Source organism: Lampris incognitus, chromosome 9 (assembly GCF_029633865.1).
Source record: "Lampris incognitus isolate fLamInc1 chromosome 9, fLamInc1.hap2, whole genome shotgun sequence".
Lineage (NCBI taxonomy): Eukaryota > Metazoa > Chordata > Actinopteri > Lampriformes > Lampridae > Lampris > Lampris incognitus.
In genome coordinates, this window is record NC_079219.1 from 16,649,072 (window position 1) to 16,675,939 (window position 26,868).

A 26,868-nucleotide genomic window follows, 5' to 3' on the forward strand; every position below is an offset into this window, starting at 1 on the left:
AAAAAATGTGTATTTATAGTTACATTGTGAAGGATTACTTGATTACATTTTTATTACATCTTTAAAATATAGTAATTTTAAAATTATCAAACTTTTTTCCATGATAACCAATGCCCTATTAACTCATGAAAAGTCTGGCATACGGGGTTTCTTAGAAAAGTGCTCCACATTGTTGTGGCGGCTGGTGTTGGGTCAAGATGGAAGGGTCAAACAGCAGCAGTTCCTCCAAAACAGCCATCCTGTGAGGGCAATTCATATTTGATGTTTGCTTACTTTTAATCTTTCACTATGACCTTACATTGCTTAGATGAATGCTTGAAGTCCATGTGTAGTAGAACAATGGTAGTCTTATAAAGTGTCTTCTCCAGGTGCACAAATAAGGGCCTATTGTTAATTGTTGGCTGTATGGGAGACTCAATGAGTGTAGCAAGAGTGTACACACTAAATTGGAGAAATGGCCTTCTTGGTGGATGAGAGCTGGAAGACATGAAATAAGGAGGAGAAGAACAGACAACTGTCCTATAAGAGACTGTACTGTATTGATCGGCGTGCATTCAGGCACCTGGGCTTGGATGCGTCTGTTCATGAACATATATTAAAATCGTGTGACAATACTGTAAGAGATTTTTGTCTCGTTCCTCATTTCTGTCAGCGTGGAATTCAGTAATTGCCATGACACCTCCATTCCTGGCACTGTCACCATCAAATTTGCTTTTTAATGATGATTTGTGGATAATGGAGTTTTTAATTCTTTTTTATTTACATTGAAAATGGAAGATGAACCTTTTGAGTAAGTGCTTGCATTACAAGAGCAAAGTCCTCCATGTGGCCTTTGATTAAAAAACAGCAGCAACAAAAACTTACACAAAAGAAACAGCACCCCAGATGTAGTAGAATACACACAGTAGCACCTGTAGTTTGTGCCAGTACTGTTTTTCTAAGGGTAATTTGATTTGACCAACTGTCAATGCTGAATATGCCAAATGCATTTTATTTGCATTGAAGATGTTTTAGTGGGGCAGTTTAGCTCCAATACTCATAAGGACTGTGCATTTTGTGAAAAAAGCACCAAACTTGGTACATATGTAGCTTAATATATTTAGAAGAAATTTGGATATGGAGCCACTGAAAATTCACCCCGTAGTGGCCATGGCAGGCATGGACGTTATTAGATCGCTTTTAGCGGGGCTGTGGCCTCCCTAAATTTCATATCAGCCATTATGACAAGACAGGGGAGAATGTTAACTTTCCAGAGATACCAATATTATTGTTCTAGTCCAAATAGAACCAGAGATATGCTATTTTACATATCGGATGTCACAAATAGTACATGTTGAAAACACTAAGTTGATAAGCAGTTACTTTTGTCAATAAAAAAAAAACACTGTTGAAGTACTGAATTGTGTATTGTTTCCTGCAATCGCTGATTCTAAACCTTGCCCAACAGAAGAGGAGTGTTTAGGTATAGATGTCTATACATAGTGTATAGATGAATAATGTTTCAAAAGTGACTGGGAACTTAGTTTTTTCAACATGCATTGGTGACATCCGATATGTAAAATGGCATATCTGTCGTTCTATTTGGACTAGAACAATGATATTGGTATCTCTGGAAAGGCAACATTCTCCTCTGTCTTGTCATAACGACTGATATGAAATTTAGGGAGGCCACAGCCCCGCTAAAAGCGATCTAATAACGTCCATGTCTGCCATGACCACTACAGGGTTAATTTTCAGTGGCTCCATATCCAAATTTCTTATACATATGTACCAAGTTTGACGCTTTTATCACAAAATGCACAATTTTTATGCTAAGCTGCCCCACTATTTTGAGATGTTTAACGAGAAAAAATAATATCTGTGGAACTCCAGTTTTTGTGGCTGCATCAATTTTTTATTTTTTTTAGCATAAGGTGCAATACTTTCAATGTTTGATTTTGAAGTAATCCAAAAATAATCCAAAGTATTCAGATTAGATTACATTTTTTTGTAATTCAGTGGATTACATTGCTACTTACAAAAACTGCCATCTAATTTGTATTCAGTAACTGACTACATTTCAGAGTAATCTGACCCAGCCGTCCTCACACTCACACTCACACTTCCCTCAGCAACTAGCCGCCAGTTGACGCAACAGAGCCTTGTTCTTTGTTTAGGATATGCGTCAAAATGGCTAGCATTGTGTGTGTGTGGGGGTGTGTGGGTGTGGGTGTGAGAGACAGAGAAAATGTGGCTTGCCTGAGGTAAAAAAAAAAATAATCTAGCTGCAGACTAGGGATGCTTGTGAAAACATATACTAAAGATATTTATTTGGAACTACTACAGCTGGGCATACAGACCTTAGATACAACCAGAAAAACCAAGTGCGCTCTTTTAGGATGGCATAACTTGAGATGCTAGTGAGTTTGTAACAACAACACAAAGAACTTAACCAAGACCTGTTTTCCATTTATTTTGTGTACCACCATCATTACTGTCATCTAAATATGCACTCCTGCAAAGAAATTAAAATTTAATTAATTGGGACCTTCTGCTCAATAAACAATTTCACTGTAGACTGCATGATCCCAACTCAGTTTAATTCAATTCAGTTCAATTCCATAGCTCTTTAATTTCCACAAAGGGCGATTTGTTTGCAGTAAGATAACTGACAAACACTGCAAATGACAGCATGTACAAGCAATGGAAAGTAAACATATAGGAACTGACACGTTCAAGGAAGAAACGACCATAGAAACAGCAAACAGTTTTCGTCTGTGTAACAACTCCACATACTGTGTTCAGCGTAAAATCGCTTTATGTTCACATTTATAGAAGCCATAGCTTTGAGGGTGAAGAAGCATTGGTGTTGTATAGGTTTAAACTTGGGAGTATGATTCTTGTGCCTTGAGGGGAGCAGCTGAAAGTCAACATACAGCGGATGGCCTTTGTCAGCCAATAAATATACTGGTGGCTTTACACAGCATATGCTTATAAAATGCAAAGACACAGTTGTTCAACCCAGGTGGGTTTATAGAAGCATACTGACAATTTTCTGTAGTTGGGATGTGGACTTGAGACTAAGATTGCCGTACCACCACATCATTGAAAAAATTAAAATGGTCTGTATATAAGAACTATAAAAAAAATCACCAAAACCGTTCTGTCAACATCAAAGAGCTTTCAAAGAAGGCTGAATCAGTTCATCTGGATACAATGTTTATTGACAGATACGTTTCATGATGAAACGTATCTGTCAATAACATTGTATCCAGATGAACTGATCCAACCTTATTTGATTTTCTTACCTGGATTATCGAGCATGCATCAAGACATCGAAGGGCTTTAATTTGTGTAATGAAAACCATGCACGGTTGAGTCTTTTGATGGTGTGGGTGTTCGCCAACCAGTGCAATTTGTCATCCAAGATAGCGCCTAGATATTTGAAGATGAATACAAGCTCAGCTTTTTTGTCCTTCGTTTAAACCCCACACAGGCGCTGGATTACTATTCCTAAAATCACTGACCATATCCTTCGTCTTGTGGACACGTTCACTTCAAGGAGTGGAGCCTTGCACCACCATACGAAATCTTTTAAGAACTTTTCCACGTTCATTCTCATTATCGTGGAGTAGGCTAAAGATTGCAATTTAATCATGTCTACTCTTATCCCGACTTCTGCAGTTGTCCGTGTATAGGATGTACAATAATGGGGAGAGAAACCATCCACTCTATTGACTCTCACCCTTTAAACTCTAATTTAGTTAAAAAATGAATAAATCTAAAAGCCGTCGCACCAATTCGAACCCAGGTTGAGATGAGACGACAGCTTCGATCTCTGCTAAAAAGTTGCTGGATGATGTTTAATGCGGAGGAGGAATGTACAATATTAACCTGACATGTGTCTAAGACTCCTTCAGGTGCTTTTAAATAAAATATAAATAAAATCGAGCAGTGTTAGTGTAGCGTTATCAACTCCCCTTTTACGTCTGTACATGAAGTGCAGTGAATCCAGCCTGTGCTCGGGTCTTGCCAACATGAAGGATTTGGACTTTTCTTTCAAAACACTTCATCGCTGAGGCTACCAGACTTAAGTCATTCATTTCATCTGGGTTCTTCTTTCTCACAGCTGGAACCACAGTTACCTTTTTCCAAAACTCAGAGATGTTTGAAATGTAAAGTGAATTATGTTACACGGCTGGGTGAAGCGTAATTTTAAAACATTCACCCTATTTGGGCCTGGACCCTTCCTGATTTGAGCGGTCCATAAAGTTTTCAAAACAGAGGTTTGGTCAATGATCACTTGATCATTACTGTTGGCCACCCTAGATCGGATGCTGTCACAATCGTCTTTAAGTGTGGAAAATGTGGAAATGGTAGATATCGTTTCTTGTTATGCAGCTTCCAGTCAGTCGAGTGAGTTCTGTTGTGTATGACTAAACGGTGGTGCAATATGAGGTAATGCTGGATCTGAATTGTGAAAGGTTAAACGAGTACGTAAGCACTTGTTTTTGGCCTCTATGCATCCACTCACATGTTGAAAAGGGTGATTAAAAAATTGGGCATAGATGAAGAGGAGAGTGACGGTGGTGTGTGTGTGTGTGTGTGGGTGGGTGGGTGGGTGGGGGGGGGGTGGAGCTGAAGGTGTCAGTGTTGTAGTTTAACACCTCACCCCAGCTTCTCACAAGTCTACCCAGAAAGGTTTTACTACCGCTTTAACTGACCAACCAAACAAGTTTATTTGTGTAGTACGTTTCATACACAAAGGCAATGCAACATGCTTTTATGTACAGCATAAAAAGACAGACGTACAGACTAAGGTAAAACCACGTTTCAAAATATGGGCGCTGAAGGTAGCGGAGCACATCTGCAAGCAGAGCAAGCAGTCATGCCTTTCAAACATAAAAGCGGCAGTAAGAAAAGACGAGAGAGAAAAGAACATGAGGAGAAGGTAGCAAAACTCCCCATATCAGATTCCTTTGGCTTTTTTATAAACAGTCGCCAGCTCATGGACAACCCCCCCCCCCGCCCAACAGCAATTAAGTAGTTCAGCTGGCATCAGTGGTGTGTCAACAACCATGGTAATGTTAGGATAGCAAGCTATTTAGTCCTAAATAATCATACACACACACACACACACACACACTGTCTGATGGTCCATTTTCCCTCTGCCAATTATCACATGATTAGGCATTACTTCATTACTGTACTTGTAATACTGTACGAAAGATTTAAACCATGACACGTGTGCAATAGAGGATTTTGAATTGCAGTAATGACACATCAGTGCATGCCCCCCCCTCCCCTCAATTGTACTTGGCCAATCATCCCACTTTTCTGAGCCGTTCCAGTCGCTGCTCCACCCCCTCTGCCAATCCAGGGAGGGCTGCAGACTACCACATATCTCCCCCGATACATGTGGAGTCACCAGCCGCTTCCTTTCACCTGACAGTGAGGAGTTTCGCCAGGGGGACGTAGCGCGTGGGAGGATCACGCTATTCCCCCAGTTCCCCCTCCCCCCTGAACAGGCGCCCCGACCGACCAGAGGAGGCGCTAGTGCAGCGACCAGGACACATACCCACATCCAGCTTCCCACCCGCAGACACGGCCAATTGTGTCTGTAGGGATGCCTGACCAAGCCGGAGGTAACATGGGGATTCAAACCGGCGATCCCCGTGTTGGTAGGCAACGGAATAGACATCAGTGCATGTTTTGATTGTTACTTCTTTGAAAGTTTACATCGCCAGCGACAACGATTTCTCCCGACATTTCATCAGCTGATGAACGCATCTCTGTTCTGTGAAGCCGACAGCAGCAAGTAACTTGTTAAACTGACTGCAGGAACAGTTTATCAATGTCAAAACTTTATGGGCTAGTTATCTACCAACTCACCTGCTGATGCTTTTTTTTACCCACATACCTTCCCAGTAACAGCTATAGTTATGTAAACATTCCAGCTATTAGTTGGTCGATTAGCTGACTTGTTGATTTGACTGACTGGTTTACATTATCGCGTGTCAGAGCGCTATCCGTGGTTCTGATAGTTGTCTCTTTGACCTCTCTACTTTCCCAATACAATAGCCTAAGTAACTCATTCGACTGTAAAATCTAACATTGTTTGTATAATATATATATATATATGTATGTATATGTGCCTGATGGTGTGTGTTCGTGCTACATAACTAGTAACTAGCGTGCACTAGGGCTCGTCTTAATGGCGTGCACTGGTGCCCGTCGTAACTACCTCACGCCACTGCACAGACTCAATACGCAATACACAAAATGTCATGGATGCAAGCCAAGGACATCAGCGAGGCTATACACACTTTGCTCACACATCACCAAGGCTAATATCATTAACAACGAGGCCACTCACACAACTACACAGCCACACAGCAACGATGCCCTACAACAGAATCCACACAGCACACTCGCATCTCTCTCCCTAACTTGACACACGTGCAAACACACACACACACACAAACACACACGCACACTCGAACCTGACACACGCACACTTGTGTGTCACTATATAATTTTTCACCTGATGCACTGACGGTCTATCACAATTCAGTTGCAGCAAACAAGATCTGTTGTCTGAGTGCAGCAAGCTCTTAGCTTTCCTACATGCCAAACAGACTGACTTTGCAGTCTTGACGTCAAGCCAAGCATTGCAGTCTTTCCATTCGCCCACCTGCTTCGTTGGCTTTTTTTTTTTTTTTTTTTTTTGGATTGGGGTTTTTTCTCCACAATTGTATGCAGCCAATTACCCCACTCTTCCGAGCCATCCTGGTCGCTGCTGATCCAGGGAGGGCTGCAGACTACCACATACCTCCTCCGATACATGTGGAGTCACCAGCCACTTCTTTTCACCTGACAGTAAGGAGTTTGCACCAGGGGGGCATAGCACGTGGGAGGATCACGCTGTTCCCCCCAGTCCCCCCCCCCCCCGACTGACCAGAGGAGGCGCTAGTGTAGTGTCCAGGACACATACCCACATCCGGCTTCCCACCCGCACATGGGCCAATTGTGTCTGTAGGGACGCCTGACCAAGCCGGAGGTAACACAAGGATTCGAACCACCGATCCCCGTATTGGTAGGAAACGGAAGACCTCCACACCACCCAGATGCCCTTTCAATGGTAATATAAGAGGAAACACCACAACAATATTTGTCTGTATTCAACCATCCATCCATTATCTGAACCGCTTATCCTGCTCTCAGGGTCGCAGGGATGCTGGAGCCTCTTTCCAGCAGTCATTGGGTGGCAGGTGGGGAGACACCCTGGACAGGCCGCCAGGCCATCACAGGGTCCACACACACACATTCATACCTATGGACAATTTAGTATGGCCAATTCACCTGACCTACATGTTTTTGGACTGTGGGGGGAAACCAGAGCCCACTTCACACAGTGCAAACTCCACACAGAGGACGACCCGGGATGACCCACCAAGGTTGGACTACCCCGGGGCTCGAACCCAGCACCTTCTTGCTGTGAGTCGAGCGCGCTAACCACTGCCCCTAAATGTTTTGCAATTTGAATAATGAATACTGGACATAGTAAGCTTTTAAAAGACTTTTTAGTGACAATCGCAAGTGAGACATTTTTTTTAAAATTTTTCAGAGACCCCCCCTAAAATTTTGTTGTTGTGGCTTTCAGCGGATCTCAAGTGTCAGTCAAGGGGTCTCAGACCCCATAAAACCCCCGTATTTCGCACCCTGTTTACTATGATTAAGTCAGCAAGGCAAGCAAAACCGTGTGGTATCCTTGCTCATGTTTATTTACAATCTGAAGAATTGAATTTAGATCTTAAATGTGTTTAATGCTTACATTTTTTACAGTTTTATACTTACATTTATACATACGGTTAGGAGATGTGACGCTGCTACTATTGGATGAGCTACTGGCACCATCTTGTGCAACTTGTTCTAGCTCTAGTGAGCACATTTGTTTACTATATATATTAAGGTGTATTTTGGGACATTGTTAGTGCCCTGAAATAGTTAATGAATTTGATTTCAGACATTGGACACTACACCATGGTGGCTGGCACCTGAAATAGCACAGTAAATAGTAAGCAGGGAGCTATTTTGGATACAGCCGGGCAATTTTTAGACTCGGCACAACAGGTGAAAGTATTTAAGTACCTGTCAGAGTAGGAAACCTTCAGTACTGTGGGTCTCCAAGGAGACTAAATTGAGAACTCCTGCTCTCGGTAACCCGCACGTGCCTGTGGACAAATGAACACTATGGTGGAATATCTTGTATACGTGATATTACAGTACAAGCGACTGAAAACGTCTAAAAAAACGTACTATGATTTTCATTCTGCCACGCATTGCCGCCCATGGGGCCATCGTCACAATGTGTGTGTGTGTGTGTGTGTGTGTGTGTGTGTGTATGTGTATGTGTATGTGTGTGTGTGTGTGTGGGCGTGAGTTCAAGCATTGATGCAGAGGGCAGCTGAGGGGCGAGAGCAGAGGAATGCAGGGATGGAAACAAGTTGGAGTGAGAGAGAGTGGAAAGTTGGGGGGGGTAGAAAGAGAGATAAGTGTGTGTGTGTGTGTGTGTGTGTGTATATGACAGAGTGGGGGGGTGTTCTGGAATGTGTCTCACTTAACATTCTCTTTATGGCATTTCTGACACACTGCACATACACAACTGCAGCTATTTAGAAAATTGCCGTGTTTGCCTGTGTGCACTGCGCACATGGGTCACCTGCAAGGCATTAACCACCTCATCATGTTAAGGTACATGTCCCTTTGAGGAGCTCATTTACAAAATTCTCTGCATCCATTTTGGAGGAAAAAAATTGGGGGGGCAGGGAACTTCCTGTAACAGTGTTCTCTTTTGCAATGCAGGAGTTGGGTTCTGTGATTTATTTGAAAATTACGCTTACAACGGTCTTATTGTGGTGTGTGGTGGTGTCGCTCTTTTGACTAGTGGTAGAAATCTCTGAACCAAGCCTTTTTATTCTCCACTGGGAATAAGAAGGCCTTGTTCAAGTACTAAAATTACCCCCACCCTCCACCGCGACTTAGACTCCAAAAAGGAAAAGAGTGCCTTATGTTGAAACCCTGTAAAAATTATATATAGCGTTTATACATACCATACATGGTCTCGGTTTTACCCTCTCTCTCTCTATTTCTCTGTCTCGGCCTCTTTTTGCCCTCTCTTTCCAACATAGAAACACGCTGTCTTGGAAACACATACCAAATGCATACACTGATAATGTTGCGCCAATAACATTTTGATACCGGTAATTTTGAGATAAAGTTGAAATTTCCAGCGACGTTTTTAACACACATCTTATTTAAATGTTGTGGGTGAGTGTGTAAAGCAGTTAAAAGTATGCAATTTCAAACAAACATTTTGGACCTTAAAAAAAAAAAAAAAAGCTGTTCGATCCGAAAATGCGGTATCATTGTACAATGTACTCAGTCACAATTCATGCCAATATGGCACACCCCAAAAAAGTCTCTCGACCGCTATCACATGTGGTTTGAATAACATCTACTACTACTACTACTTTCGGCTGCTCCCGTTAGGGGTCGCCACAGCGGATCATCCCTTTCCATTTCTTCCTGTCTTCTGCGTCTTCCTCTGTCACACCAGCCACCTGCATGTCTTCCCTCACTACATCCATAAACCTCCTCTTTGGCCTTCCTCTTCTCCTCTTCCCTGGCAGCTCCATATTCAGCATCCTTCTCCCAATATACTCAGCATCTCTCCTCCACACATGTCCAAGCCATCTCAATCTTGCCTCTCTTGCTTTGTCTCCAAACCGTCCAACCTGAGCGGTCCCTCTAATATAATCGTTCCTAATCCTGTCCTTCTTCGTTACTCCCAGTGAAAATCTTAGCATCTTCAACTCTGCCACCTCCAGCTCCGCCTCCTGTCTTTTCGTCAGTGCCACTGTCTCCAAACCATATAACATAGCTGGTCTCACAACCATCTTGTAAACTTTCCCTTTAACTCTTGCTGATACCCTTCTGTCGCAAATCACTCCTGACACTCTTCTCCACCCACTCCAACCTGCCTGCACTCTCTTTTTCACCTCTCTACTGCACTCCCCGTTACTTTGGACAGTTGACCCCAAGTATTTAAACTCAGATGTCTTTGTCACCTCCACTCCTTGCATCCTGACCATTCCACTGTCCTCTCTCTCATTCACGCATAGATATACCGTCTTGCTCCTACTGACTTTCATTCCTCTTCTCTCCAGTGCATACCTCCACCTCTCCAGGCTCTCCTCAACCTGCACCCTACTCTCGCTACAGATCACAATGTCATCCGCGAACATCATCGTCCATGGAGACTCCTGCCTGATCTTGTCCGTCAACCTGTCCATCACCATTGCAAACAAGAAAGGGCTAAGAGCCGATCCTTGATGTAATCCCACCTCCACCTTGAACCCATCTGTCATTCCAACCGCACACCTCACCATTGTCACACTTCCCTCATACGTATCCTGCACCACTCCTACATACTTCTCTGCAACTCCTGACTTCCTCATACAATACCACACCTCCTCTCTCGGCACTCTGTCATAAGCTTTCTCTAAATCTACAAAGACACAATGCAACTCTTTCTGGCCTTCTCTATACTTCTCAATCAACATTCTCAAAGCAAACATCGCATCTGTGGTGCTCTTTCGTGGCATGAAACCATACTGCTGCTCGCTGATCGTCACCTCTCCTCTTAACCTAGCTTCTATTACTCTTTCCCAAATCTTCATGCTGTGGCTGATCAACTTTATACCTCTGTAGTTGTTACAGTTCTGCACATCGCCCTTGTTCTTGAAAATCGGTACCAGTATGCTTCTTCTCCACTCCTCAGGCATCCTCTCACTTTCCAGGATTGTGTTAAACAATCTAGTTAAAAACTCCACTGCCATCTCTCCTAAACATCTCCATGCCTCCACAGGTATGTCATCAGGACCAACTGCCTTTCCACTCTTCATCCTCTTCATAGCTGCCCTCACTTCCTCCTTGCTAATCCGCTGAACTTCCTGATTCACTATCCCTGCATCATCCAACCTTCTCTCTCTCTCATTTTCTTCATTCATCAGCCCCTCAAAGTATTCCTTCCACCTTCTTAGCACACTCTCCTCGCTTGTCAGCACATTTCCATCTCTATCCTTGATCGCCCTAACTTGCTGCACATCCTTTGCAGCTTGGTCCCTCTGTCTAGCCAATCGGTACAAGTCCTTTTCTCCTTCCTTAGTGTCTAATCTGTCATACAACTCACCATACGCCTTTTCCTTTGCCTTTGCCACCTCTCTCTTTGCTTTACGCTGCATCTCCTTGTACTCCTGTCTACTTTCTTCATCTCTCTTACTATCCCACTTATTCTTTGCCAACCTTTTCCTCTGTATAATTTGCTGTACTTCCTCATTCCACCACCAAGTCTCCTTGTCTTCCTTCCTCTGTCCTGATGACACACCAAGTACCTTCCTAGCTGTCTCCCTCACTATTTCTGCAGTGGTTTTCCAGCCATCTGGCAACTCATGTAAGTCTTATTTACGATCCGCATATTTGATTTGGCAAAGATTTTACGCCGGATGCCCTTCCTGACGCAACCCTCCCCATTTGTCCGGGCTTGGGACCGGCACTAAGGATGCACTGGCTTGTGCATCCTCAGCGGCTGGGTTGGTTTGAACAACATCTCTCATTCCCAAATAATATATCCGCTGTTCGTGTTGCCTCCGGCTTGGTCGGGCGTCCCTACAGACACATTTGGCCGTGTCTGCGAGTGGGAAGCTTGATCTGGGTATGTGTCTTGGTCGCTGCATTACCGCCTCCTCTGGTCAGTTGGGGCGCCTGTTCAAGGGGGAGGGGGAACAGAGTGACCCTCCCACGTGCTACATCCCCCTGGTGAAACTCCTCACTGTCAGGTGAAAAGAAACGGCTGGCGACTCCACATGTATCGGAGGAGGCATGTGGTAGTCTGCAGCCGTCCCCCGGATCGGCAGAGGGGGTGGAGCAGAAATTGGGACGGCTCGGAAGAGTTGGGGTAATTAGCTGGATACAACTGGAGAGAAGAAAAAGGGGGGGGGGCCCGAAAAAAATAAGATACCCGCTGTTCACAACAAAAACCAATGCTTGTCGATTCTGTCGTTGTTAAAGGTGTGGGGGGAGTTTTTTGTGTGTTTTTTTCTGAAAGTATTGGGTCATCTCAACGCCATCTATTAAGGATAAAATAATCTGTATTACCTTTCAGAAATTGCCGCTCAATCACAACCGCCAAAATTTAGATGAAGGAAGGAAGAAAAATAAAGATGAAAAAACTGCCGGCACGATGACGGCATGCATTCAGAATGGGTGACTCTAGTGGGAATCTAACACCTAAACCTGGCATCGGAATCCATTGAGATAAAAAGGGCTCATAATTACGTGTTAACACCTGCAATGTGCCAACCAAGTTGGCCGCGAACTCATGGAAAACTCAACGATGGAGTCTCATTGAGCAATGAAAGGTGGAATAGTGTGAAAATGTCACAAGCAGGGAAACTCGCCATCGGTTAGATAGAAATGTTAGCCGACCCAGCTCATGTTCTGCCCTGGCCAAAAGCACAGTTTCGGTTCTTATGAGTCACGTGCAATTTTTTCGGTCTCCAGTAAAAGACGGTAAAATGAAAAATGTCAGTCCTCGGTTCTCATTAGCTGCATCAAGTTTTTTCAGCCATTATGAAATACCAGATGAGCACACGTTGACCTCGTGTCTGCTCATTTAATTATTGATACATGGACTGAAAATCAGTGCACCTCGACTTGTGAAATTGTCTTTGTTAAGTTAATAGTCAGAAAGAAGCCATCTTTTTGGTAGTTGCCTATTACAAATATTTGTTACAACCTTGTCCAAAATAACAAGCCACTTGGCACCATGCTGAACGATAACCCATAACTCCCCCCCCCCCCACACACACACACACACACACACATTTTGCTTATCAATGCCTCGTAGCTGCTGCCGTGATGCCACTATAAAGCATGAGCCCTCATGGCTTAGTGCCCCTCCTTCTCTAATCTATTAAACAGACTCACACCGCTGAAACAAATATCGCTTCCTTTTGTGGCCATGTAAGGACACTCCCAACAACAGGCTTCTGACCCCTTGTAGGTCTCAACCCAGGAGAGCAGACTAATAAATCCTGTTTCAGGGCTCTTAACCAGCTACCTAGTGTACCTTTGAAGTTGAACTCACACAGAGCCCGCTGTGAGGAGGCTGAAAAATCAAGCCGTGGCTCGGGGGCAACATTTGGTACGCTTACATAAACAACAACAGTCATGTGTGCGTAGCACCTGGATACTTCAGAACCCTACGAGACACAGAGCCTCTGTTCCAGTGTGTATGCTTTTGTGTGCGCTAGCAAAAATACAGCTATGTGTTTAAAGCCCAGCATTGATCAACACACGTTATCAGGAAGCAATTTCATGGACAAGACTGGGAAGCGTTCCTCCCTCGCTGACCTTCACAAGCTCACATGTCAACCGGTGCCAAAGATGAAGGTCAAGGCGTATGGGAGTTAAGGCTGGTGAGTTTTCAGGGAATATTCCAGCCCTGGTGGAGTGTAATGAGCAAGTGTACCCATATGTGTAAGCAGACCCACAGATAGACAAGACGGCCAGCTGGAAAGAAGCTGGTAGATGGACAGACGGACAAATTTGCAGGTGGCAGAGAGAATGATGTCAGATCTGTGGACCGATGGAAAAAATTAAACGGCATGGCTTTGTTTCCTAACAGAACCACCACATCACAGTCAACTATAATAAATAGAAGGCTTACGAGTCTGTCTCTAGCACGGCTCACTCAGCAGAGAACAAACGCTACAGGAGGACACACTGGTGGTAAAACGATCCTCACTGTCCATATTAACATTGACATAATAAGCTGATAGGCTTGATAAGCCACAACATAGTTCAGCGATCACGTCGTCGTCTTTTTTCTTTCTCTGAAAGCTGCAAAAGCTTTTTTGATGCCTGCTCGGGTTCCCTCATTGATCAACTGTATTCGGTTCTCCCCCCGTGAATTTTCTCACAAATAACACCAACCCACACTCAGACACCCACAAATTGTGTTTTTTATTTTCTTTCTGTAGCTACCTTCATAACTCAAGTCACTTTCAGAACAAGCAGGCAGAAAAACACAGACAAATCGACCTACAGACACAAATGCGGAGTTAGACCAGAAAGACAAATGGAGACAACAAGAAAGGCACCAAGACAAGCTGGTACACAAACACGCACTCCTTAAGTTTTTTTTTTTTTTTTTTATGTTATATTTGGAAAAAATTTCTATAACTCTCATAGCATAATCAGGTAATTCATGCCTGTGAGCGAGCTGCTTCTGGTAAAGGGAATTTGCAGCAGCTGAAATTCAATACAGGCGTTGTGAAACACAACCACAACTGTGAAGGCCTTTTGGCAAAAAGCTACACTACAACTACGACTACTTTCGGCTGCTCCCGTCAAGGGTCACCACAGCAGATCATCCGTTTCCATCTCTTCCTGTCCTCTGCATCTTCCTCTGTCACGCCAGCCACCTACACGTCCTCCCTCACCACATCCATAAACTTCCTCTTTGGCCTTCCTCTTGCCTGGCAGCTCCATCTTCACCATCCTTCTCCCAATATACCCAGCATCTCTTCTTCACACATGTTCAAACCATCTCAATCTTGCCTCTCTTGCTTTGTTTTCTTGCTTTTTGCTTTTGGCAAAAAGCACTTGTAATTGTTTATTTGTAAATTTTTTACATGGGTGATGTTGATAAGGTGTGGGCCTGTTGTGCGCTAGTCCTTGAGAGTACATGGGTATATAAAGTAAGAATTGGGACCCACTTGCACCCATTCACTTTCAGCGTGGAAGCATATGAATTCAAGTCATTTCCTTGTTCTTTCACCAAAATAGTAAGCATAACATATTGCAGTACCATTCATAAATTTACCACTTACTACTAATGCATGAATGAGATATGATGGCAAAATTAGGACATCATACACGTTTTTCATTAGCGATTTTATGTTTATAGACAGTGTGTGTGTGTGCAAGTAGCCCAGTGTGTAAGCCTTCCCCCACCAGTAGATAGTCTCTCCTTTGCCAAGCCCTCTGCCAGGCCTCCTTGTGGCCACATACAGTAACTGGGTGCCTCACAGCCTCAGGCAAACTTGGTAGGGGATCTCAGAACTGCAGTGGTCCCCAGAGGCTGTTCATGGCCAACCACTGCCCCGCTGCCTTGTGGGAAGTCTGTTGAGACAAAGGCTCAGGGAGTATACCCTGAGAGAAAAGCAAAGTGTTTGGCAGCACACATTAGGCTGTTCTTTACCAGTCTGGAGTTTCCAGCAGCCCCCTGCAGTCGCGATGGGTGACTGGTCATCCTGGCCACCAGGACCAACCTGTCATGGCAAAGACAGTGCTACTAGGGTGTCTGGGTAGCGTAACGGTCTATTCTGTTGCCTGACAACATGGGGATCGCCAGTTCGAATCCCTGTATTACCTCCGGCTTGGTCAGGCGACCCTACAGTCACAGTTGGCCCTGTCTGCGGGTGGGAAGCCAGATATGGGCATGTGTCCTGGTCACTGCACTAGCGCCTCCTCTGGTCGGTCGGGGCGCCTGTTCAGGGGGGAGGGGGAACTGAGTGGGATAGCGTGATCCTCCCACATGCTATGTCCCCCCGGCAAAACTCCTCACTGTCAGGTGAAAAGAAGCAGCTGGCAACTCCACACGTATTGCAGGAGGTATGTGGTAGTCTGCAGCCCTCCCCGGCTTGGCAGAGGGGGTGGAGCAGCAGCCAGGATGGCCTGGAGGCTAATGACCCTCCGTATCCCTCTGCACGTTATGCTCTATACTCTTTTAAGTGCATATGCACCAACACTACCATCTGACAATGGTGTGAAGGACAGCTTCTACCAGCAACTAGATGATGCCCTTTATCGTATCCCAAAAATGAACAAGATTCTTCTGTAATGCCAGGGTAGGAAAGAACAGTAGTATATGGAATGAAGTATTGGGTAGGCATGGTGTTGGTCAGGTTAATGTAAATGGTCTGAGGCTACTAACACTGTGCAGAGCGTGACCTCACTATTACTAACACACTGTTTCAGCAGAAGACCAAATACAAAATGTCCTGGATGCACCCTTGATCTAAATACTGGCACCTGATTGATTGTATCATAACAAGACGTATTGACACTAGTGAATTCTTGCTGACTTAGGCCATGAAAGAGGCAGAATGCTGGATGGATCACCGCCTAATCATGACCAAACTTCAAGCCAAAGTGCGACCACCACAGCGTCTTAGGAAACCCAGTATAAAAAATTGAAAAAAAACAATTGAAAGGTGCTAAATTGATGTCAGCCCCAGCATGGAATGAGCTCCGCTGCTCTATAGGCACGATGGCACCAGAGTTTGAGGTCATTCTGAGTTCTGACAATTCCATGGATCAGAAATGGACCTTCCTAACCTCATTGCTACATCAAGCTGCAGTCAACCCTATAGGCTACAGAGCCAGAAAACATCAGGACTGATTTGACGAGAACTCTGACACCATTACATCCCTGCTGGAAATCATGCATAGGGCACACAGGTCTAATCTCAACTGCCCTGCATCTGCCATCTTTTGGCAGCAGTGGCAAACAGCATGTAATGTACAAACAACCTTGCAAACTCTGCAAAATACATGGTGGATGAACAAAGCTCATGAGATTCAATCATATGCTGACAGAAATTATATGCACAATTTCTACAATTCTATAATGACTATATATGGACCTAGGAACTGCTCTATCACACCCTTAAAATCAGGAAATGGACTGACAACCTTGAAAGACCAAAACCGGATCCTGGCAAGGTGGGTTGAACATTTTTAAGCCCAACTTAACCAGCACTCACCAACCAACCAATCCATCCTGGAAGAGCTGCCAATTCGTCCGCTCATCCCAGACTTTGACCACTCGCCAACTTTTCAAGAAGTACTTGCAGCCATCAACTCTCTCAAGAACAATAACTCCCCTGGCAGTGATGGTATCTCAGCAGAACCCCTAAAACAAGGAGGATACTTGTGCACCAGAATGATTTATCTGTACATCCTGCAGGTCTGGGACCAGGAGTGTCCCTCAACAATAGTGAGATGCTAAAGTTGTCACCCCATACAAAAACAGGGGTGACAAGTCCATCTGCGGCAACAGTCATGGCATATCCCTGCTAGCTGTTGCAGGCAAGGTCCTAGCAAAGGTCATGCTATGCAAGATAGTGACACACTTGACAGAACATCTGCTGCCAGAGTTATAGGGCAGTTTCTGGAAGAACAGGATTACTGGGGATACGATTTTCACAGTAAGACAGCTACAAGAAAAGTGCCATGAACAACATCCGGACCTTTTCATGGCTTTTGTCGACCTCTCCAAAGCTTTTGTCACTGTGAATCAAGAGCTGCTTTGGAAAATCCCGAGAAAGTTTGGCTGTCCGAGCAAATTTGTGAACATTCTGTCACAGTTCCGTGATGGGATGGTGGCACGGGTGGCCACAGGAGGGCAGGAATCGGTGCCCTTTAATGTATGCACTGGAGTGAGGCAGGGGTGTGTGCTGGCACCGGTACTCTTCAACATTTTCCTCCTATGTATCACAAAGCTTTTTTATAAAGATCGAGAAGGCAGTAGTGGGATCACAATAAACTTTAGGCTAAATGAAAACCTCTTCACATTCAAAGGTTCCAGGCAACCACCAAGTTGTCGGCAGTGCAGGTCCTTGAGCTGCGGTACACTGGTGACTGTGCTCTTGTAGCTCACACACCAGAAGACCTGCAAACCATCCTCGCCGCAGTTGTGAATGCCTACAGTAGCCTGGGTCTATCAGTCAACACCACTAAGATTGAGGTGTTATGCCAATGGAGGTCCAGCCCCCCACCCACTATGCCTATCTTCAATATAGAACACCAACCACTTTCAATTGTTCCATCTTTCAAATACCTGGGCAGCATCCTTACTGAGGGCTGGAACACTAATCACAAAATTCACAATAGAATCAAACAAGCCTCTGTAGCCTTCGGCAAACTCCAAAGTAAGGTCTTCCAAAAAAAACACCTCCACCTGCATGCCAAAATTTCCATTTACAAAGTCGTCTGCATCACAACTCTTCTATACAGCTGTGAAGCCTGGGTCACATACAGCCGCCACCTAAAGTTGCTGGAGTGGTTCCACATAAGGTATGTGCAGCGAATCATGGGGCTCACGTGGCATTACCGTGTTCCTTATGCCGAGATCCTTGCTAAGGCAAACTGCAAGAGCATAGAAGCCACAATCGCTGAACACCAACTGTGCTGGCTTTGGCATAGGATGCCTCAAGAACCCCTGCCACATCAAGTCCTGTATGGACAGCTTCAACTGGGCCACTAGACCGCAGATGGTCAGAAGAAGCGATACAAAGACCAGCTAAAAACATCGCTGAAGAAGTGTTGTATCGACTCCTTGAGACTGGAGTAAGCTGCCATCAACCATTCCAACTGGCAGGCGATCTGCCACAGATGTATAGAACAGCTGGAAATGGAGAGGAATGTGAAAAAACAAAAAAATACATTAAGGAGACACACAACCATGCCTACCCCCACTAACTCAGACTTCATATGCACCAACGTGCAAGCAAACTTGTGGATCAAGAATTGGACTCTACAGTCATCAAAGAACACACTGTTAATGAGGATGGATGTCATCATCGGACTCGATGGACTACCAGCAAGTGTGTGTGTATGTGTGCATGTGCGTGCATGCGTGCTTGCGTGTGTAATCCAAACCATAATAGTTATTGGAATGACAGGCTTTTTGGGATATATGCAGGAAGAAACTTTAAAATATTAAAATCTGTTACTGCACGATGCAAGATTATCAGAATCGGTAAAGGTTTTTTGTTGTTGCTTTTTTATAATAAAAATTCCCCTTGGAGAATTGAAGGCATTTCATGCTTAGGCAGGAACGCTACCACCTGAGGGCAGCTCTATTACTTCCCTCTCTACACGCCAAGCAATTATCTTATCTGCTAGGACCGGCCATTGCAAGAAGTTAAGGATGGGAGGGCACTGTGAAGTCTGCATCAATGCAGGCTTCACCCAAGGGTGTATTAAGGAGGGCTCGCTGGGGGCGCTTGTGAGCACCCTTTTGAAGCAACTAGTTAGAAATTGGAAACCCTATGGCCTTGCAGACTTGTGGATACTTGCAAATGAAGACTGCGAGACCACAAGTGTGCCATTTAGAACAGGGCCCTTGTTTGAGGGAAATCAAGATCAGAAAATGACATGCACATATAGAAAGATAAAGAAGCAGGCGCATGTAAAACACAACAGAAGGCCCGCACACTTGAAAGCTCCCGTTTGAAGAATATATTTGCAGTAGGGATGTTTTCGAGCAAGTAGCCATTCCTCAGGCTTTCTAAAATAGAGAATCACCATCTCCAAAGCCTATACACCCATAATACATGTAAAGATCCGAGACAAATTTACATGCAAAATACATGTAAATGTATTTCCTATTATCAGCCACGACACTAAGGCAGTTTAGCACCTTGCATTAATTCATGTTTTCTTTGTTATAGTGACTGGATGGATGGTTTTAAAATGCCGCACTAAAAGAAAAAAAAGGATATATAAACTATATTTAAATTATCTGCCAATAGAATACCTCCATGAGTCTATGGGTCATTCAAATATTTTTGAAAATGCAAATGTAATATGATAGAATCTTATATAAATACACATTTCCAGAATAAGTTTCCCTGTGACCCCCAAACTGATTTTGCTAATTATCATGTTGGCGAATAGGACCCAATGTATCATGCTTTTATAATGTTTAGCTACCACCCTTCAATGTCATTACGCCTGCTTTTCAGTGGACCTGAGAAGGCTTTGGTAACCTACTATAATACTTGTAGAAAATAATTATAGGGCCTGTTTGAACTTCTCCTAGACCCATCTGTGGGTCCCAACCCACACTTTGAAAAACACTGCTCTAAAACTTTCTGCTGTTGTAATCATGCAGCGATTCACCAGAAACATCGTCTTGACCCATTTTTGTTCCCATCTCATTGTTGACGATATGAAGCTCTGTCGGAGAGCAGCCATGAGTTACCTACTTGCACACAAGTTCATGTTCAAACTTAAACCGTTAACACTAGGACGACCGAGACGATCATAATTGGCAAAGTGACGGAGTCGTTACACGTAACAGTGCGAGGGGAATACTTAGGCCTGCTGACGAGCAGCAAGTCAATAGCTTGGTGAAGTGAAGACATTAAAAATGCTCAAACACATACACACCCACCCATTACTTGATAGAATGTATAACTGTTGAGAAAAATGTCACTCGGGACTAAAGAGACGCTGACAGCTGCAGGCACTGTGTGTGCATGCATGGGTGCACAAATACACACTCACACTCACACCACACACACACACACACACACACACACACACACACACACACACACACACACACACACACACACACACATACAGAGTAATAGACTCATGAACGTGGCGTGGTGGATTTAGTGTCACTTCCTGGAATGGGTCTTTGTATAAGGAAGCTGTTGTTCCATGTTTGGGTTAGAGCCTTCTGAAAGTAATCATAGGTTTCCCAAAAAAATGAAAAAACGTTTTGTGCCCTAAACAAAAGAAAGTTCCTCTTTTCAGTATACTTGTATAGACTATTGTACTTTACAAAAGACTTTCGTTTTGTTTTGTTAATGGTTATAAAATTGTGCACCTCCAGAATGGACTGGCCTATATATTCTTCAGACTTATTTTCAGATCAACACAAATACATTTTTACTCGATTTAAACTGATTTCATGGAATCATGACATTTTCTTCATATCTTTAAATGTAATTTCAAAAAATGCAATTAAAAAAAATAGTATGGGACTTCTCATCATTCCGTGTCACAACAGGAAAATATTGTCAAAATAATGTCCACAGACATAACAGAAAAATTCTGCCTACCCAAGTAATAGTGGCATCATTTCTGTAACATATGAAGATATCCAGTGCAAACATATGCTTATGTGTATTTGTTGTCGTCTCTATTTTTACTCTGTATGATTTATATATAGAAATGAAATTGAAAACAAATGAGCTAGATGTATCTAAGGCATGTGTGTATTGGAGGTTTTGAGTTCTTCCTGCTCAGAGCTTTGTCTAATGGCAGTCTAGCCAGAAAAATGAACCAACTTGAAAACAAAGCGTGCGCAACTGCAGTTGTTCGTTAGCTCATACAGACTCAAAGTCTTTTTCTCCTTCCTGTGACATTATATTTTGTAGGGTTTGTGTCAGATGTGACAAATGCAGATCTGAAACTAGGTCTGAGGTGAATGCCTTCTCAATGTGCAGTGTGACAGCTCATCAAGACCAACAACAGAATTTCCCCACCCTTCAAGAGTCTTTGCCACCATGATAAAACATAAGTGTCAAAACCTCATGAAACATTATTCCACTTAGCAAGCATCTTATTATATCAAACTGCTTTTAGTACTATAGGTTCAGCAAGAACAAGAAGAAGACTTGGTGTTTAATATTTACTGTACCAGCAAACATTTGAGCTGATATAAATTAGCCTTATACTATAGACATATTCTGCAGTACATTGTTTAAAAGTACTTGTTGGTGTATAGATACAAGGTCAGGGATGGGCATATATTCAGGGTTGAACAAAACCATAGTGAAGAAGTGAAACCTTGTCTATAGATGCAGACCATTTTAATTCTAAAGGTCAAAACGTAGGGACAGTGCTGTAGTAGGACATAGCTATGTACGTATAATGTCGGACCAAGAAAAATGAAGCAACATTTAATGAACAGAGCCCGGCCATGCACAAAAGCAAGCCAAACAGCTGCTGGTAATCAGGACTGGGTTTACAACACCAGAGAGTGCCTTCTCACGGAAGCCACAGCACAAACATATGCACGTTCTTGTACTTCTATCTTTGTGAGGACCACTTATTGACTAGAGTCATTCCCTAGCCCTTAAGCATCAGAACCTCATGCCTAACCTTAATCCTTACTGTAACCCTAACGAAATCCTAATTCAAACCTTTGCTCTTAACCCAAAATCCTAACCCCGAAATAGACCCTTGAAGAAGTGAGAACCAGACAAAATGTCCTCCTTTTGCAAAAATATCCTCACACTGATGGTTAAAAACACAAATTGGTCCTCACAAAGTGAGAAGTACAAGAACGCACACACATGCGCACAGCTCAGAAACCAAGCTTGTTTTAATGGAGGCCTATAAGTAGGAGTGGAGGTTTGATTAGATTAGAACCACAGCAATGTTTATGGTTAAAGACACAGAGCAGCTTTATTGAATAACATTGGACCTGGATTCTTCAGCCAGTGAATTGCATCTATAAGCATCACGGGAGTATTACTTGAAGATCCCATCTAATAAAAGAATTACGTTTTAATGAAATTGGGCACCAACAGAGTGCCCCTACATTTCCTGTTTGTATAAAAATTCTGACTTGGCCATGGAGAAAGAGCCTGGGTCATCCCTAAAATCATTTAACGAGTGAAAATCTGATAAAATTGGCATCTGTGTGTGTGGCAAAGACGTGCTTCAGTTCATCTCATGGCATAAAAATCCCTCTTTTTAAGATTTGAGGGTTAGTTTCCAGATTTCATCTCTTACAGATAACTATTTACCTGATTTAACCTGCAGTTACAAACATGCTACTATAATACTTTACTATACCAATTACTTCCAGTTACTTTTGGATTACTTTGCATAGAGACTCTGGTGGGGCTATAAGCCAAACTACTTGCCGGCTAAAAATGCACTTCATATCCTCCCTTTCTTTTCTGTAGCATGGAATATCAATGCCATATATTGGACTGTGCTGTTTTTGGCACACGACCGTTCCTTCTGCCCTAAAGTCCTGGAGAGGTGCTTAGCCAGACCAGAGCAAATCAGACCAGGCAGGGTCCCTGTTTCAGTTCCTGTTCTTAATGCATATATTGTGTATCTGCTAATGAAGACAATGTAGAGAAAGGCATGAATGCATAGATCTTAAGTCCATTAATGCCCCCAGGAAGGTATTTCTAACAGTAAATAATAACGTACTTTGGTTGTTGTTTCCTAGACGCAAGTGCCTGTTATTAGACCAGGATGTTACAGGATACAGTTAACTTCCCTGGTTTCAGAAGGGTCACGCTAGTGTAATTCTGCCCATACCTTTTGCACAGCTTTCCTCAAACAACTTTAAACACGTTAAGGTACACCCTGCATTACCCTTCCAAAAATGTAAATAAATGAATCAACGCCATGATGCTTCACACTACTTTTTTTTTTTACATTTAATGTTGAAAAGAGCACAAGATATGTTCTCAGATAGAGCCGTGAATGTACTGAACAAGGACACAGCCATGTTTAAATGTGTAAGTTTATCATTGTAACAGTGAAAATTAATCATCAAAGATGATCTCAAATAGAAATATATAGTTTTGTTATACTTTGCAAAATGTTTTAATTTGTCTTCTGGTCTGAGAGTCCCCCTAAATACACTGCTAAAAATGGACCTTTTCATATCTGGGTTTGGAGGAACCTCTAACCAAAAAGAAATTATTTGTCTTGTCAAAAAAATAAAATAAAGATAATGCTTCAAATCAGACTTTTGCCAATTGCTTATTGAAGTGGCAGAGTAAAATTCTTAAGCATGATTCTGCCGGTTTACACAATTCAAGAAATCTGTCTCTGGCTTTGCCTTTGAAAAAAGATATGAGAATCTCCATTAATCTGACTTTAGTCCTGCTGTGGCTCAGCACCTGTCCTGTAACCCAATTAGCTGTAAGAGGTACCCGAGCAGCTTATCAGCTAGTGTTATTGGGCAAGTGTAATTCCCTTTAAATGACTTGCATGGCGTACACAGACATCCTTATGTTGCAAAACGCTTATTCTTACTACCCTTGTTCTTCTCCGCCTGTCCTCTGTCCTTTCCTTTCCTACTCTGTACCCCTTGTTTGTGTCATAATCCTCACTTACTGTCTGTTTCCCTTGCATCCATCTACCACCTCTTCAAATCTCCTGATTTTTACCCCTTTCATTCTCCCTTTCACTTTCTTTTTCGGCCAACACTTCACTCCCACTGTTCACTCCACTCTTCTTTGCCCCCTTCATCTCTCGTTTCTCTAATCGTTTATGTTCTTACCTCTAATACTACATTCCTCCTCTTTTCTCCTCCCCTTTCCTCTCTGCCTCCCCTCTGTCCTACCTACCCTTCTGCCCACCTTTCTCTTACTCCACTTTCTTCCCCCTCCCTCCCTACCTCAGACTCGTGATGCCAACCATGCAGGAGACCTGGCGACCGCGGAGAGGAGCAGCAGGATGGCCAGAGTGCTGAACCACGTGTCTTTGGGAATTGGTGTCAGCGTCATTATCCTCTCCATCATCTACTTTGTCGTCTTCACTTCAAGTGTCCACTAATGTCCTTTCCACATCTTTCCCATACCCCAGTACCTACTTTACGCTGGCTAACCTGGTCTCACCAGGAATGTTGTTCATCGCGAAGAAGCATTCATATTGGACCTTGGTACCTCCTAAGAAATTGTCACCCAATTGGTCAAATGGTCCCCAGTATCACTTTGCATTCATACATACAAATTACTAACAGCATCGCCATAAACAACACTCAACGCACTAATCAGCCCCATTCAGCATCAGTTTCAGCATCAGTTTCAGCAACAAGAAACCCTGTGATCTGACATCATCAAGTGTTGAAATCCAGAGTAATAGCATTGTTAATCAAGTATTCGGACTTGATATTTTGGTATCTCTGATTTGTTGTTGAATATAACTTTTGTATGAGTGATTGAGTGCATTGCAGCACTCAATCACTCATTGTAATAGAGAAAAATCTTAGACTGAATAACCTCTGGTTTACCAGTTTGGTTTTACTGGTCATCAATCCTTTATTTGAATTCATGCTCCTGCAGTCATTTCATGTCGAAATTGTACAAAATTCACATCTGGATGCCAAGTTGAATGAGTGCCTTATCTCCCCTGGTCTTTTGGTTGGCTAATTGCCCCCCCCCGCTCCCCCAACCAGAAAACAATGACAAACCTTCATTAAATCTCTCTCTCTCTCTCGCTCTCTCTCTCTCTCTCTCACACACACACACACACACACAACACACACACACACACAGGGGTGGGAAGGTTAATTTCAAAATGTAATCCATGTCAGATTAATGAGTACATGCTCGTTAGAGTAGTAAATTGATCATATCCAGTTACTTGGGCAGACTGTGATTATTTTTATTTTAGTCATCATTAGAGCTTAATTGTACTTTACAAAGCCTCAAATTCACCCATTTTTGTCTTTGAACAGATGTTTCTGATATTACATGCTTCGATTTCAATCTCAAACAGATTATATGTCGTTTCTAAGTCTCCCTTTCAATTATTTCAATATAATTCAATGTAACCTGATTATATGTAATATGTTATTTTTCAACACAACAGACATAAAATCATTGCCATGCACAACAGGGGGCTGCTCTCGCCGCAGCTCTTCCTAAGTGCTCTTCATCCAAATTCTTTTGCTTTTGACACTCGCTGTTTATATTATTATCCACCCAAAAACATTGGTCGTCACGTGACGAATGTCGGTCATTAACTTTGATGCCTTACAGAAGTTAAGAGTCTGATTCTTTATTCACATAGATCTAGCAAGATATGCAGTGCAGGAGACGTGTAATACCCAAAGCAATTCATGTTAATCGTTTGTTCAGTCGAGTCAGTTTTCAGGAAGACTTGTTTAGTGCAGTCTGATGCGTGTTAAGCTGCTTGGTGTAGCCTTTGAGAAACGGTGGCCAGGTTGAGTTATGGGTGCCACGTAACAGCTCCTTTGGAAGAAGACCCACTCTGGCCATAAATTTGAAACAATTTATTATCCTTATGATGTGCTAAAAGTAAGACGTGGATTTATCAGTACAGTAAAATGCCTATCCCAGGATGCAAAAATAGCATCCCGTGAAAAGAGGGACATTAGGACAGTCGCTGAAGACGCATAAGGCTTATAGCCCAAATGTTTGTAGTCCCATTGGCTCCGACCTTAAAGGTCACCACACTAGTGGGCATTTGTCTCTCTTTCTGGCGGTCATTTTTAATGTCCACGACGTAACATGTTTTGGTTTAGAGTTGAGCACTTTGAGTTTTCTTCATGTTTTAAGGTTGACAGAATGGCCCTGCTGAAGCAGTCTGCTGGCGAGGTGAAATAGGGAGACAACATGGCCACCATTTGCAACTGCACTGTTACCTATAACCAAACGGGCTGAGCTTATTCGAGAGTTGTGAAATCTGTCAAATGACTTGTTTGTCGTGTCATCCCTTTGTTATTTTCATAAACCAAAAAAAAAGGCCTTCAGTCAGAATCATGTTTGTGATCCTGATTTAACAGCATACCAAATTTCTTTATAAATAAAGTTTAAAGTATATCGAAAGGAAAACCTCTCATTTGCATTTCTTCTTGTCCTCATTCATTTACCACCTCATCGATGCTTTCTGACATTCCCCCCGTGACGTCGATGCTTTCGACTTGTGTTCAAATCCTGCAAAGCCAGCTAGCTAGCTTTGGGGCACAAATTAAGTCACGACTTCTCTGCTGTTTGCGTTGATAAAGTGTCAACACAGCGTCGACAGCTGATTAAGTGCAATTTGCGGTTGGTTGTGATTTCATCCCGTTTGACCTTTGTAGCAGCAGCATTTACATGTGGATGTACTTAATGAGAGAAAGGTTTGTAATGATGCTTTAAAAAAAGTCGTGCTCTGAGCTGTAATCATGTGTGAACTGTTTTTTTGGCAACATAAAAAAAATCTTTTGCCCAGTTCCTTTTCCAAAGATAACATTTG

The 26,868-nt window shown here is 43.1% G+C and overlaps 1 protein-coding gene across 3 annotated transcripts in view; it reads left to right on the forward strand.

Moving 5' to 3' along the window:
- Positions 1-26,868, forward strand: part of si:dkey-33i11.9 (synapse differentiation-inducing gene protein 1-like) — a 56,872-nt gene that overhangs the window by 25,466 nt on the left and 4,538 nt on the right. The window contains exon 3 of one of the 3 annotated variants that reach the window (XM_056285565.1): positions 24,289-26,465. The exons of the other annotated variants lie outside the window; for them this stretch is intronic. Coding sequence (XP_056141540.1) covers positions 24,289-24,441 — 153 coding nt within the window. The 3' untranslated portion in view covers positions 24,442-26,465. Of the gene's footprint in view, positions 1-24,288; positions 26,466-26,868 lie in introns of those variants that run through there. 3 annotated transcript variants of the gene reach the window in all.